The following is a 15,442-nucleotide window of genomic DNA, read 5'->3' as shown; positions in this document are numbered from 1 at the left end:
GCAGTTCAGTCTGAGAAAAAACCTCGGTGTTCAATTTCCTGTCATGGTGCCAGTGTCTACCTCTTGCAGCCATACAACAACGCAGCACAACAACTCTAAACCTTCATTTTGGTAGGAAGTCCACTATTCTCTCTCACACGTTGCTTTGGTGTCTACCAAACACTGAGCTAGGTTTCAGTGCATCAACCTCATTATCATCATGTTCATCCCTGGAAAGTATACTACATTTGCTATAATTGATGGTTCCACATATGGACAGAATGGTGCTGGCTGGTGGAGAATCTATGTTCTCTTGCTGGTAATTATTAGGCCATAATTGGCACAAGCAGCTTAGAATGGATTCATACTTTGTGGAATCTCAGCTTCAGAGGCTTCACTGAGTGCATAATCATCTATAAATCACAGATCACATATTAACTCTCTCTACTTTTAACTTTAGTCTCCAAGTTAAATCATTTACTGTCAGTGTGATAGCTGACCTTGATGCCCATTTTCATCCTTATTGAAGGTATCTGTCACCACTGAAAACATCATGCTAAAAGGCATGGGAACAAGCACTCAGTCCACTTTCACTCTTGGAGGAAACCTGGAGTCTGAGGTGATGGTGGACCTTCCTGTTCAGAACATTTTGTATGTATGTTAGCATTGTATCATTTATGAACTTTTTCTCCAACAGAGGAATTCATTCTGGAGTGGTGGGTGCTTCCAAGAAAACTTCTGAGTGTGTGTTTCCCAAAAAAAAAAAAAAAAAAGCATCTGTATAGATATACATACATACATGTACGTATGTATGTATATAGATGCTTTTAAAATATATATATATATAGTAACTCTCCATCTTGATCATTTTAAATCTCACTTGAGAATAGTTAATCACACTGTTACTTCCTCATAGGCTTTAGGCACTATTTAGTAAGCCCTCATGGAGGAAATGCCATTTTAGTTGATCTTTGAAGGAAAGTAGAAATTCCCAAGAGGTAAAATGTAGAATCTTACCAGTGATGGTATACAGTCTTAAGAAGTGACATATTTGTGTGAGAAAAACTATGTAACAATGAGAACTTAAAGAAACTCTTTTGAAACTTTTTTAAAATCTTTGCTTTCAGAAATGGTTCATACTTTAAGGCATGGGTAACAAATGGAAATCTGGGAATTTGGATTTTCTGGTGTCTTATAGGATTCTACCTTAGAGATTCAGAGGATTTTAATAATGAAAGTTTTTTGGTTTTGTTTTTGGTTTTTTTTGTTGCAAATTTAATACAACATAAAAATATTATTTCCAACTTCTGCATCCAAGACCACCATGACTGAGTGGATTTCAATGAAATTGCAAGAATAACAGTTTCTGATGCCTTAGCTTTATCTCCTTTTCAGTTCTTAATCCTCTTTCTTCCTCCCCACTATCTATCTCTTGAGATTTGATACCAATTTCGGAAGTATTTGCTTTTTAATGAAAACTCTGCAATGCCTAAATACCTTGTGTAACTGAAGGAATAGATTTAATAGTGAAATTTCAGGCCTGGGAAAAGTTGGGTTGGAGGGAAAGGAGAATTTAGAGATAATTTGAAAGAGTAGTTTTCTCTGCTTTCCTCCTCCAATTGCCACAGGCTATAGAAACTGTTTTCCTTAATGTTAAACTGAAGTGGGAAAAGTATTCCAATATAGGTGAAGGAATAATGAAGTCTTTCAAGCCTCTTAATAAAGTAATATTTAAGTTTTGGGAGGAGAATGAAGGGAAAAGGAAGAAGCATTTATTAAGCACTTAATATGTGCCAGGTGCTAAGATAAGTACTTTACAAATATTATCTCATTTAATCAGCACAACAGTTCCAGGTGCTATTATTGTTCTCATTTTATAGTTAAAGAAACTGAGGCAGGTATTGATTTAACTGACATATCTAGGGTTACATAGCTAGTATTTGTCTGAGGCTACTGGTCAATCCACTGTACAAACTAGCCACTACATCTCTGCATTTCATTATTGATGATGCTATGTTTTAATTTACAGAAAACATTTTTTAAAAATTTCTTTGGACCTATATGTAGCAGCTTTTTTTGTAATGTCAAGGAACTAGAAACTGAGTGGATGCCCATCAATAAAGGAATGGCTGAATAAGTTATGGTGTATGAATGTTATTATTCTATAAGAAATGATTGGCAGTATGACTTCAGAGAGACTTACATGGACTTGATGCTAAATGAAATGAGTAGAACCAAGAGAATATATCACATAGCAACAACAAGATTATGTGATAATCAATTCTGATAGACTTGGCTCTTTTCAACAATGAGGTGATTCAGGCTAGTTCCAAAAGACTTGTGTTGGAGAGAGCCATCTACACCCAGAGAGGACCATGGGGACTGAGTGTAAATCACAATTATAGTATATAGCCTTTTTTGTTCTTTGCTTGCTTTTTTTCCCTCATTTTTTCCCTTTTTGATCCGATTTTTCTTGTGCATCTTTATAATTATGGAACTATATATAGAAAAAAATGCATGTTTAACATTAGATTGCATGCATAAGGATGGGGGTGGGAAGAGAGGGAGAAAAAATATGGAGCATAAGGTTTTGTATGTATTTTGAAAATAAAAAGCTTTTTTTTTTTTTTTTTTTAAAGGAAAAAAAATCCTTTGTAATGTCCTATACTAAGTTTGCTGCTTAAGGAAAATGCATACTTTAAACTACTGGTCTTAAGTGGATTAAAAAAATCCAAAGGTTGCACAAAATTAGACCCCTGCTTTTTGGTTTACTCTTCCTGAATTCAGATTTTGCTTAACTATTAAAAGTATTTCATAACTTTTCTAGTCTTATATCGTATTGACCTTTTCTGTGATCCAGGCTGTCTGTCCTCTATGCCTGTAATTCTCCACCTTCTGGCATTCCTGGCTTTTCTGTCAAGTCTTAGCTAAAGTCCCATCTATTACAAGAAAAAATTTCCAATCCCTTTTAGGCTTATGCTTTCTCTCTGAGACTACTCCCACTTTATCCCATTTGTTCAATAATTGCATACATGTTGTTTATCCCCTTTGACTGTGCTCTTTTAGAAAACGAAAACTGTTTTTGCATTATCTCCAGCACTTACGTAGAGAAGGCACGACTTTTTATGATGGGGGGGTTAACTTTTCTGTTGTTTCTCTCACACACTGATGGGATTGTATAAGAGCATCATCTGTTACTATTCATCATTTAGAAAGCAGATGGCACTAGCATCTTTCTTTTCTAACTTCCAACTAGACGGGAAGGTAATACCCATGAGAACTGAATCAAAAACTACAAGAAAAGATATTTAAAATGATAGTCTCCAGGTTCACTGATGATCAGATAAATAAAAAGACCTGATTTCATTAACCATTTTTGTGTCCTGGACTTTTATACAGAAATCATGTGATATAGATATATATAAATGGTAGTAGTAGTTTATCTGTGGTGGATAGAATTTTTGAGGTGGGAAAGAGATTAAAGTAATCTCTATTAAAAGTATCCTATTTATGCCTGAAAGCTATTGCCTTAGTTTAGGAAAGAAAAACAACCTCAGTTAAGGGATGCCCTAAAATAAGATAATTGTATACAAATTCTTTTGCATACCCAAATTTCTCCTGCTTCCTTTTGGAATTTTTGGGCTTGCAAAACATTTTTGTCCCTCTCTAGAGTGCCTCAAACAGTGATGCTCATTGAAATAAATTAGCTGTCATAACCATATTTGAACCATACTTTATATGAATGAGACAAAATTTCCTCCTTATTTTTTCTTTTCTCCTGCTTTAAATTCATTTGAAGCATAATAAATTTTACCCTAATCCTTCATTTTAGGAGTATTTCCTGTATGTGTGTGTATATATATATATACTTGTGTTTCCATGTCTTCTCCAATGACTATTCCTTTCTTTTGTCATCTTTTTCAGTTTGCTGGTGAAATAAAAATCTCAGGGTTTCAATCTGTATATTTCTCTTAGTAATTCAGAGCATTATTTTATACCTTATACTTTATATGAATGAGACAAAATTTCCTCCTTATTTTTTCTTTTCTCCTGCTTTAAATTCATTTGAAGCATAATAAATTTTACCCTAGTCCTTCATTTTAGGAGTATTTCCTGTATATATATATATATATATATATATATGCTTGTGTTTCCATGTCTTCTCCAATGACTATTCCTTTCTTTTGTCATCTTTTTCAGTTTGCTGGTGAAATAAAAATCTCAGGGTTTCAATCTGTATATTTCTCTTAGTAATTCGGAGCATTATTTTATACCTTATTTCTTGATATCCATGGGTTGTCTGTAGATTCAGCTCGAATGTTAATGTTGTCACAGGCTGCCTTCATCCCTCTAGCCCCTTACTCTCATTAGGTTACTTCTCTTTTTTGGATGGATACTTTTTAGTATGTATGCTCCTTCACGGACCAGCATCTAACATCCTATACCAAGATAAAATCAAAATGAGTTCATGATTTAGACATTGATACAATAAGCCAATTAAGAGAACAAGGAATAGTCTACCTTTCAGATCTGTGGAGAAGGGAGGAATTTATGGCCAGAGAAGAACTAGAGAATATCATGAAATGCAAAACGGATAACTTTAATTACATTAACTATAAAAGGTTTTGCACAGACAAAACCAATGCATCCAAGATTAGAAGGAAACAGAGTTTGGGGGAGGGATTTTACAGTCAGTGTTTCTGATAAAGACTTTATTTCTAAAATATATAATTGATTCAAATTTATAAGAATATAAGCCGTTCCCCAATTAATAAATGGTCAAATGATATGAATAAATAATTTTCAGATGAAGAAATTAAAGCTATTTCCAGTTATATAAATGCTTTGAAATACTATTGATTAGAGAAATGCACATTAAGCCATTCTGAAATACCATTTTACATTTCTCAGATTGGCTAAGATGACAGGAGTAGATAATGGTTAATGTTGGAGGGCATGGGGAAAAACTGGGATACTAATACAGTGTTGGTAGAATTACAATTACAAGAACTGATGCTAAGTGAAGTGAACAGAACTAAGAGAACATTGTACACAGCTGATGATTATCTGATGATATGGACTTGGCTCTTTTCAATAATGAGATGATTCAAGGCAGTTCTAACAGACTTGTGGTGGAAAGTGCCATTTATCCTGAGAACTTTGGAAACTTGAATATAAATCAAAGCATAGTATTTTGATCGTTTTGTTGTTTTCCCTTTTGATCTGAAGAGAATTTTTTTTTTTTTTTTTTTTTCCTGAGGCAAATTGGGGTTAAGTAACTTGCCCGGGGTCACACAGCTAGGACACTTTAGTGTCTGAATCCAGATTTGAACTCAGGCCCTCAAACTGCCCCATGAAGGGAATTTTTTTTGTGCGACATAACGAATGTGGAAATGTGTTTAGAAAATTATACATTGGATTCTTGCTATGTAAAGGAGGAAGAAAAATTTGGAACACAAGGTTTTGCAAAAATGAATGTTGAAAGCTCTCTTTGCATGTATTTGGAAAAATAAAATACTATTTAAAAAATAAAAACAAAACAAAAATATGTATGTCCCTTAAGGGCAGGAATTATTTTTGCAAGTTTTCCTTTTTATCCACATCCCTCAGCACATAATAAGCACTCGAAATGCCTTTTTGATATTTGAGAATGTCAATTCATCTATCTGAGCAACTGATGCCTTTTTACATACTTTGATAAAGCTTTATCAATTCCTGTTTGCTTTACAGGCTACTGCCAAGAAGACAAAATGTTTGGTTTCCACAAACCAAAGATGTACAGAAGTATAGAGGGTTGCTGTATTTGCAGAGCCAAGTCCTCCAGTTCTCGTTTCACTGATAGTAAACGCTACGAGAAGGATTTCCAGAGTTGCTTTGGGTAAGATCATCTGAAAGTGAATGAATTTGTTTGTAAATGTCTTTATTAATGAAAGTTCCCCTATTATGAAATGAATATAGCAATAAAACCCTAGCAGTAAGCGTTTGAGTGATGAGCTACTAATTTAGGTACTGCATAATTGTTTTTGTAGTGTTACTAGAAATTCATATGAAAGGTTATATAAGTATTTAGATATGTTAAATAATCAATCTTTTGAAAAGGTGTAAGAAGGGTTTTTTAAGCGCTTAACTCTGAAGAGTCAGGAGTCTTTACTTTTTCAAATGTTCTATTTATTCTATGTTCTCCCCTTTCATTGTCACTATCAGTGTTTGAAGGAGATATTCAAGAAAAAGGAAGATCAATGTGGTTACGTAATTTGCCCTTCTTTGTTCATGTAACTAATGTGAAAGTCAGAATATGAAGTTCAAATCCCTATCACTTCTGAATGTATTCAACCACATTTTTCCTTTTTTGTATTATTTGGTCCTCTGATGTTTGTCCTCTTATTGTTTGGGGGCATGTTTGTTTTTTTTAATGTAACAGGTTGGTTTTAAGAATAGCCTGACCTAGGATGACAGGAAAAGATAATGATGAATGTTGAGGGGATGTGGAAAAACTGGGACACTGATACATTGTTGGTGGAACTGTGAATGCATTCAACCATTCTGGAGAGCGATTTGAAACTATGCTCAAAAGGTTATCAAACTGTGCATACCCTGTGATCCAGCAGTGTTTCTACTGGGCATATACCCCCAAGAGATCTTAAAGAAGGGAAAGGGACTTGTATGTGCTAAAATACTTGTGGTAGGTTTCTTTATAGTGGCTAGAAACTGGAAATTGAATGGATGCCCGTCAATTGGAGAATGGTTGGGTAAATTGTGATATATGAGTATTATGGAATATTATTGTTCTGTAAGAAATGACCAGAAGGATGATTTCAGAAAGGCTGGGAGAGATCTACATGAACTGATGCTGAGTGGAATGAGCAGAACGTTATACACTTCAGCAACAATACCATATGATGATCAATTCTGATGGACATGGCTCTCTTCAACAATGAGATAAACCAAATCAGTTCCAATTGTTTAATAATGAAGAGAACCAGCTACACCCAGTGAAAGAACTCTGGGAAATGAGGGTGGATCACAACATAGCATTTCCAGTCCCTCTGTTTTTGTCCACTTGCATTTTTGTTTTCCTTCTCAGGTTATTTTTACCTTATTTCTAAATCCAATTTTTCTTGTGCAGCAAGGTGTGTGTGTGTGTGTATGTGTGTGTACACATATATATACATACATATATTGCATTTTAACATATACTTTAATATTTTTTTTAAATAAAAGAATAGCCTCTTCCCCTCCCCCCCTTTTTTTCCTATGTATTTAAGTCATGTTCAACCTCTTCATGATCCCAATTGGCATTTTTTGGCAAAAATATCAGAGGGTCTCACCATTTCCTTCTCCAGCTCATTTTACAGATGTGGAAAATTAAGGCAAATAGGATTAAGTGATTTGCTCAAGGTCATAGAACTAGTGAGTATCTGAGGCCAGACTTGAACTCACAAGAGTCTTCCTGACTCTAGGCCTAGAATTCTATCCATTTCCCATATAATTCTGTATGAGGTTACTCATTATTTCACCATCATGTCACAAGTGAATTTTAACTAAAACAAACAAAAACAAATTCACTGAGATGTTACTGGGTTCCTGGAGGTGTAAATGCTCTGATTGGTGAGTGTAAGATGGTGGTTGGTAGGAAACCTAAGGTCATAAATTACTAACCCTCTCACTATACTATTGGGATCACTAGCAAAGGGCATAAATGTGGTGATGGAGAGACATTTCTTCACATACTGGTGAGCAACTTCTAGATAAGTTTTTGGGAGTAGGAATAAAAGGGTAGGGGATGTCATTTATTATTGTTTCAGAAAGATCTGAATCAAATAAGGCTATCGCAAAGTGCCTGGCACATATATATCACTAATACATAATTTTAGCTATTATTATTAAGTTTCAGTGAACTATTTAATAATGTCTCTTAGGTTGTACTGTCATAGGGGAAAAGGTGGTGGTGGAATAATCTGGCTACAGAGTGTGAAACCTCTGACATGGAGTACAAGCCCAGGGAATAGTCATTTAGCCCTAAGGTTAATATTTTTGGCTATCATAGCTCATGAAAATTATGGTTTTGATTAGCATCAGTGAACGAAATACTGAAATCAAAAATCTTCAAAGTTTTAAGTGTTTAACAATATGGTTGTAGATCTCGTGTCAATCATCTTAATTACATGTGTTTGTTCCTTAACATAAGATTTGACATTTAGTGTTAAGCTGTAATTGGAAATTAGACTTGGGAATTGCTGAAACAGCATTTCTTAAATTGATATAGAGCCCTGGTATTCTATATTCCATGCATTCTGAAAGAGTTCCACGAATAGATTTTTATTTTGGTAATTATTGTCCTTTTCATATTAAATTTGAAGTCAGATTAGGTATAGTAATTCTTCTCTATTTTAAAAAAAGAAACTCTTTCTTTGTCCTGTTTATCTCTCTCTCATACCCAATTGCTCTCTTCATCCCAGAAGTATTCTATACTTCCTAGACTAGCACTTATGGATTGTGTCTCCAACTCCTAAAGTGTTCAGAGGCCAAATGAGTTTAGGAAACACTGAGCTTGTGGATTTTTTGTTTATCCTGACCAGAGCCAGGATTTAGTGGCTTTTCTCTCTCTTTTGTTTCATTGTGTAAGCTTTTCCCTGCCTTTTCATTGCTCTCTCAACCAACATATATTAAAAAAGAGACAGAATTAAGTTTCTCAAAAAGGTTGAGATAAATTAATTACTGTTATGTTTCTGTGTTTTCTATTCATAGCCCCTCTCTATATTTTTATATTGTTTTAATTGGCTTGTTTATGTGAAATTGTAACATTTATTCTTATTCTGAATTATTCCCTTCATAATTCCTAAATTCCTTAATATATTATAGACTAGTGGTGTCAAACTGAAATAGAAATGTATCCCTGCAGGCCACATTACATTAGAAAGCCACAAGTTAGTATTATTTATGTTGTTTTTATTTATTATGTTAAACATTTCCCAATCACATTGAATCTGTTTTGGCTTCACTTGGTGGTTGGCCACAGGTTGACATCTGTTATAGGTTTTCCAAACTGTTTATTAAATGTGAATTCTAGAAATATAAAGTTTACAGGCAAAGAAAGTGGAAATTTTTTTTGGAAAGGGGATATATTTAAACTAGCCATTTTAATAAATGTGTTTTTGCATTCTTAAAGAAGTAAGATCATTGTATTATTTATTTCCCTATTGTCAGGTTGCATGAAACTCGTTCAGGAGACATCTGTAATGCCTGTGTGCTTCTGGTGAAAAGATGGAAAAAGCTACCAGCAGGATCAAAAAAAAACTGGAATCATGTTAGTTCCTTTACTTCTTCTGGTTGTTCTTTTTTGTTATCTTTCAAAGTGATGCTATTGGGATTTGTTTTATTATATAGTTTTTTCGAGTTGTAGAGCATTTTTAAAATGTTTAAAAACTTTTAAAGTAAGGAGAAGCTTTTTTTACTGCCTCTATTATTCACCCAACACTCAATTTGTCTGGAGAGACAATTATTGAATTCACAGATTTTTTTTAATAAGCTTTGGATTTTAAATATTTGGAAGCAATACTTATTTTTCCATAAGTCATTGTTTAGGGAATACTAAATAAAAGAAATGAATAATCTGGCTCAGAACAATATCAGTTCCCATATTTGTACCAAACATTTTTGGAAGAACATAACAATTGACTCTCAACATACATTCATTCCAAAGGTTAATGGGATGGTAAGATCAAAGATGAAATCATTTACCCCATGCATCTCTGACTTACTTCAATAGCATATTATTAATCATCCATATTTGTCCAAATTAGATTTTAGATGTTCAGAAACCTTTATTAACCACTATATGAAGAAATAAAGTCCTTTGTAGAAATACCATGTGACTGCTAACATTTTGTTTGCCATTTATTGTTAAGCCATAGTTGGGAATTGCTGAAACAGCATTTCCTAATTTAGTGTAGAGCCCTGGTACCTCAAAAACAAAAGACTTACTTTGTACTCAGAATTGGGAGTCATGTTTTATATTCTTCAACACACTTTTCTGAGTACATAGGACAGAACTCTAGGAAAACAAGGAGCTTCCTTTTAAAGATGGTAGTAAAAATAACACCATTTTCTTTCAGGTGGTAGATGCAAGGGCTGGACCCAGTCTAAAGACTACATTAAAGCCAAAGAAAGTAAAAACTCTTTCTGGAAATAGAATAAAGAGCAACCAGATCAACAAATTGCAAAAGGAATTCAAACGACACAGTAAGTTTGAAATGAAGAAGTTTTTAACATAATCCATTAAAGTCATTGGTATCCAATGATAGTAAAGAAAATATTATACATATATGAAGTTTGACGTCTGTTGCATATATTCTTGATTTATATATGATGTGTCTTATTGCCTTTGTAGTAATTCTTTTCATTCACCAGTAGCAGTCCTCACTGTGTGGTGAATGTGGTAAGAGATGAATAAAACATTTACATAAATAACTAATATAAGGGAGAAGATGCTCTAAAAAGAGAAAGGAAAGATGACTATTCTTCAGATTTTGAAATATGGGTAGGAATTTTGCATGTGATTAAGAATCCTCTTAGCAGAAGTAACAGGTAGGTGGGACAGTGCAAGATGCCTATGACTGGAATGGATACACAAATAACACACACACACACACACGATACATGATACATGAAGTAATGTGGAGTTGAGGAAGGTAGGGTCATTGGATTTAGAGTTAGAAAGTTACTTGGAAAGTCCAATTCCTGCACATCCCTGATCTCTACTCTCTTCCCTCACCTCACACTTAATTTTGCTGGTGAAGAATCTTGAGACCTAGAGCATTTATGTGATTTGTTCAAGGTAATTTACAAACTAAGATTTCAGTCCAGGTCATCTGATTGAAAATCCACCATATTACACTATAGGTGGAGATTATGTCATGGAGGGCTTTGAACACCAAGCCAAGGGTTTAGACTTTACTTCTTATAGGCAATGGAACCCATCTTAAGTTTTTTGAGCAGTTGTTTTAGAAATTATTCTGGCCACATTGTAAAGGCAAGCTGAGACAGATGTCTTTATTTCCATTTGAAATTCCAGCTCAGATCTTGCTTTTTGACATTTCTATTTGGAAATAAGTTCTTCTCTTACATTAAGTTAGCATTCATCATTTACTGTTTTTTATTAATAATTAATATAATAATAACATCTCATTTGTATTAATATATTTTATCTCAGATGATCTTCATAATAACCCTATCAGAAGTAGCAAAGTCAGGTATTAATTTTATAATATAGGTAAGAGAGAATAGATTTAATGTAGCTGTATGGCAGGCTGGGACTTAGTGAGCTAGGTACTCTGGTAGTGGCAGTAGACCCTAAAGTCCTGTATAGGATAGATGAACCAGGGAAAATGGCTTTACCTGTACTGTACCTCTTTGCCTTACACAAGCAACTTGCACAAGTTCCCTTATTAGTAAGGAAATGGTGTACTCTAAGCTAATCTTGGTCATTAAGGATTTATTTTTAAAGGGGGGGGGGAGATTTCAGGGTTTAGTATGAGATATTATAAATACATATAATTTAATTTATTAATACATATAATATTATTTAATAATATATTTGATATATTTAGATATAGATATCATATTACTCTAAGCTAATCCTGGTCACTAAGGATTTATTTCAGGGTTTAGTATGAGATATTTGAATTCACACCTCCCTTGATGAATTCTCCCTGGAGAATCACAAATGTGAAAAATCATAGGACAATGTGACCCAAGCCATTCCTAGTAGAGGTAGAGGACTGAGTTGCACAAATGAATGCACAAATGCTCCATGGATAAAAGGTATAAGGAAAGACTGCAACATCCTGAATTGCTGAGAAAAAATGTAATGGGAAATCCTTGACTTTTTTTGGAAAATTAAATGTTTATTACTGTCAGTGGTTTCTTTATTGTATTAGCAATGAATGAGGGTGTGTGGGGCCTTAGTTAGGATAATTTCTTGGTTACGAGCAGCTTGTGAAATTTTTTTTTCTGCTTGTTTTTTAAAATTTAATTGTTACTTTGCCAACTTTTTTATAGAGTTTATACCATTGTTCTTTGAGAAGGTTAGCACTGTTCTTTATTGTAACTTTTTATTCTCCTTTATAGATTCTGATGCTCATAGCACCACTTCAAGTGCCTCCCCAGCTCAATCCCCATGTTACAGTAATCAGTCTGATGATGGCTCAGATATGGAGATCAGCTCTGGGTCTAGCAGAACACCAGTCTTTTCCTTTTTAGATCTCACCTACTGGAAAAGGTAAAGAACCATTTGAAACATCTATCTCAATTTGCACACTATCTAAATCATAAGCCAGTTTCCTGCTTTCCTAGCAACAAAGTGGGTTTTGGCTAACTAGGTGGGATTTACTTAGAAATCATGAATAAAATAAAAATTTGGAATTTTGTGTGATATTCCACTTGAAAAAAGTTAAGACAAAAATTTATGACCTGTTTTAACCCTATACTTAGCTAATTGATATTGCTAAAGGATTTTCATGAATTGTGATGGGATTGAAGAAGCAGGACTTTGTGGGCTTATAGTTGCTGGTTGTTGACATTGGCTTGTGTGCATATGTTCCCAGATTAATTATGTTTTTGGGGTGTTTTTTTTTTTTTTTTCCTCAGACAGAAAGTATGCTGTGGGATTATCTACAAAGGGCGTTTTGGGGAAGTTCTAATAGACACACATCTATTCAAGCCCTGTTGTGGAAATAAAAAGGCAGCTGCAGAACAACCAGAGGAGCAGAGACCAGAATCTCTGCCTGTCTCTAATCAGGAGGAATGGTGACTTTAATGTTTCTCAAGAAGGGGGACTGAGAATTAGTATAGGAAAGGCAACAAAATGACCCTCTTTATTTCACTTGGACACTTACTATCCTGCCAAAAGACAATTTCTAGAATGGTTTTAAAGTGGGTTTTTTTTTTAATTTGTTTTCATTTTTTTCTCCACTTAAACTCTGAAGCCAGTGTCTATCTTACTAAAAAAAAGATTGTACATAATATTTAAGATGCTACGTATTTGATAGGAAAGCTGAATGCTGCTGTAAAATGCTCTTTGGGTTGTTAACTGTTTTTTAATCCCTTCTTAATAAATGAACATTGAGGGGGATATAGAGAGCAGAAATGGGATTTTTGTATAAACAATATGTAGTTTAGTCTTTCTCTATTGAAAAACAGTGATTAGGCATTTTAAGTGAGTGATAAACTTTGTTTTCCTTTGTGAAAACAAATCTGACAGATTAGTAAAAAGACTTAAATACCAGAGAGGCATTTGAAAACAATTCTGAAACACGAAAGTCTTGCAAAGGTTGTGATGATTTAAACCTATACTACTGAGTAATTAAGCAGGACAAACTGTACCTTCTAGTGCAGATAACTTGGAGGAGTTAGCATTCCTTAAATTTAAGACAAAGAGAAACCTGTTTATTTGTATTGCTTCCTCCCTCTTGTAGTAGTATAAGAAAATAGTAATTTATAGGAATTGGGGAACAAAAAACCACAGGTCCTCCTGGAGATGTATCAAGTCTTGGGAAGAATGACTAGGGCTTAATCTTCCTGTATCTAAGTATGGAAGCATCACTGCATGGGTAGAGAATACACTGTATATACTGATTGTTAAAAGTAATAGTCCATCTTAATGAAACAATTATGCATATCTGCAGGATTGTGCAAAACATAAGGGTTAATGCTTCTGGGCACATTTCCTAGGGAATTTCACATCTGTAAATAATTGACCTTTTTCTTCTATATTATATATAACTCTTGTCTATAGGTTGCTTAGTGACTACATCAAAGACCTGCATGATTCAGTTTTAGCTCTGGATTATTTCAGTTGACCTTTGTGAAGGTTTCACCTCCATAGGTGGGCATTTAACTTGTTTTAACCTCTTGGGATATATTGCAGTGCACTGCTACAAATTTTGTCTTTTTTTTTTTTTTTAATGTTTAATATTGACTTCCACTAGGAAGGAAAAGGTGTTGGGAAATAGAATGGGTTTGTATTTTATTTCTAATTCAAGCTTTCCAAACATTGCAATGTTAAGGATAAAATAAATGCTGCAACATGATATTCTTCAGTTCTAAAATGGTTTCAAGAAAAACATTTCCTGTTTGAATCCACTGCATGTTCATCACACTGACAAAAACCTCTTTATGAGAATGTTCTAAATTTTGAGAGTAAATTCAACATGTTCTACCAAATCTGTGCAGAAAGTGAAAATAAGAGGAGTGTTTTGTTTATCTTGTACCATGATGTGGTGCTTCCTTAAAGACTGGATTTTGTACGTTTGATAGTATAAACAATATAAGAATGAGGAGTGAGCCATTTTTATGGGCCCCCTATAGTTTTTTAGATTTCCACCATTAGTTAATACACTCCTCCTTTTGGAGAAAAGTATACCTATTTCATACTCTCCATGCACATTACTGTATGATAAAATGGCTAGATTATCTGTATGGAGCTACAGTATTTGAAGTGCATGCATGAGTCCTAGCCATTGACATTTTCTTCCTGAGTTCTTTTGAAATGGTTTTTTTTTGTACATTTTTAATGACTGCAGTATGGTAGAATATACTATAATATAGATCATCTCTACTTCTGTATTTATTTATTTATTGCTGAACCTCATCCACAGTCATCTTCACCCTCCTCCATCTGTTCCTTTGCCTGTAGGATATAATGTATGTAGTCATGCACTTTGTATTAATGTATTAGAAACCTTCCAATCTGTTTTGTACTTTTTATACTGTTCATATACTTATAATCAAAACTTTTCCTAGGATGTTGAATAAATTTAGTCTTATTTAGAAAACACAACAACCAATGTTCTTGGTCTTTATGTATATATATCAAACCGTGGGAGAAATACAAGCTTTGAAATAGACTTTATGAAGAATAATTCTTTTGTTTCCTGTAGTCCCTCTCAACTGTTACATGCAATTGATGGAGTGATGGCTCTGTTTTAAATCACCTTATCTGGCATTTTTTGTAGCATTATGCTACTTTTGTCCTTTCCATCTATCTGCAGGAAGCTGGTATATGTCATTGTTTTTTTTTAAGTGTTGTCATGTTTTACAGATAAGGGAAGTGAAGGACAGAAAAAGTAAATGATTTGATCAGTTCACATATCTACTATGTGATAATAAGCCAGGATCCAGACTCATTCCTGAGTCAAAGACTCAGTTCATTGAAAGTTCCTTCTGCTATACAGAGTTGGAAAAGAACTTAGCAGTTCAGCTATTCCAGGGCATACTGGTGGACCAACTGATCCAGCCTCTCTATAGCACAATTGACAAATGTCCATCTTGCTTGAAGAACTTCAGTGAGAAGGGCTCTATTACTTAGCCTACAATATTGTAAACAAATCACTTAAATGCTCTCAGGCAGCTTTCTCATCTGTAAAATGAAAGTAGTAGATGGATTAATTTATTTCTAAGGCAG

General features: G+C 34.0%; 1 protein-coding gene across 4 annotated transcripts in view; it reads left to right on the top strand.

The window, feature by feature from the left end:
* Positions 1–14,813, top strand: part of SINHCAF (SIN3-HDAC complex associated factor) — a 30,824-nt gene extending 16,011 nt beyond the window's left edge. For 3 of the 4 annotated variants that reach the window (XM_031938127.1, XM_031938128.1, XM_031938129.1), the window contains exons 2-6: positions 5,710–5,857; positions 9,187–9,286; positions 10,095–10,221; positions 12,109–12,259; positions 12,628–14,813. In XM_031938127.1, the coding sequence (XP_031793987.1) occupies positions 5,730–5,857; positions 9,187–9,286; positions 10,095–10,221; positions 12,109–12,259; positions 12,628–12,790 (669 nt within the window). In that variant the 5' untranslated portion in view covers positions 5,710–5,729 and the 3' untranslated portion in view covers positions 12,791–14,813. The remainder of the gene's footprint in view (positions 1–5,709; positions 5,858–9,186; positions 9,287–10,094; positions 10,222–12,108; positions 12,260–12,627) is intronic. The other variant, XM_031938130.1, reaches the window with a different exon arrangement.
* Positions 14,814–15,442: the final 629 nt, after the last annotated feature.

Source organism: Sarcophilus harrisii, chromosome 5, assembly GCF_902635505.1.
Source record: "Sarcophilus harrisii chromosome 5, mSarHar1.11, whole genome shotgun sequence".
Taxonomy (NCBI): domain Eukaryota; kingdom Metazoa; phylum Chordata; class Mammalia; order Dasyuromorphia; family Dasyuridae; genus Sarcophilus; species Sarcophilus harrisii.
The sequence above is the reverse complement of the archived record's forward strand: the minus strand, read 5'-3'. Positions and strand labels throughout refer to the sequence as shown.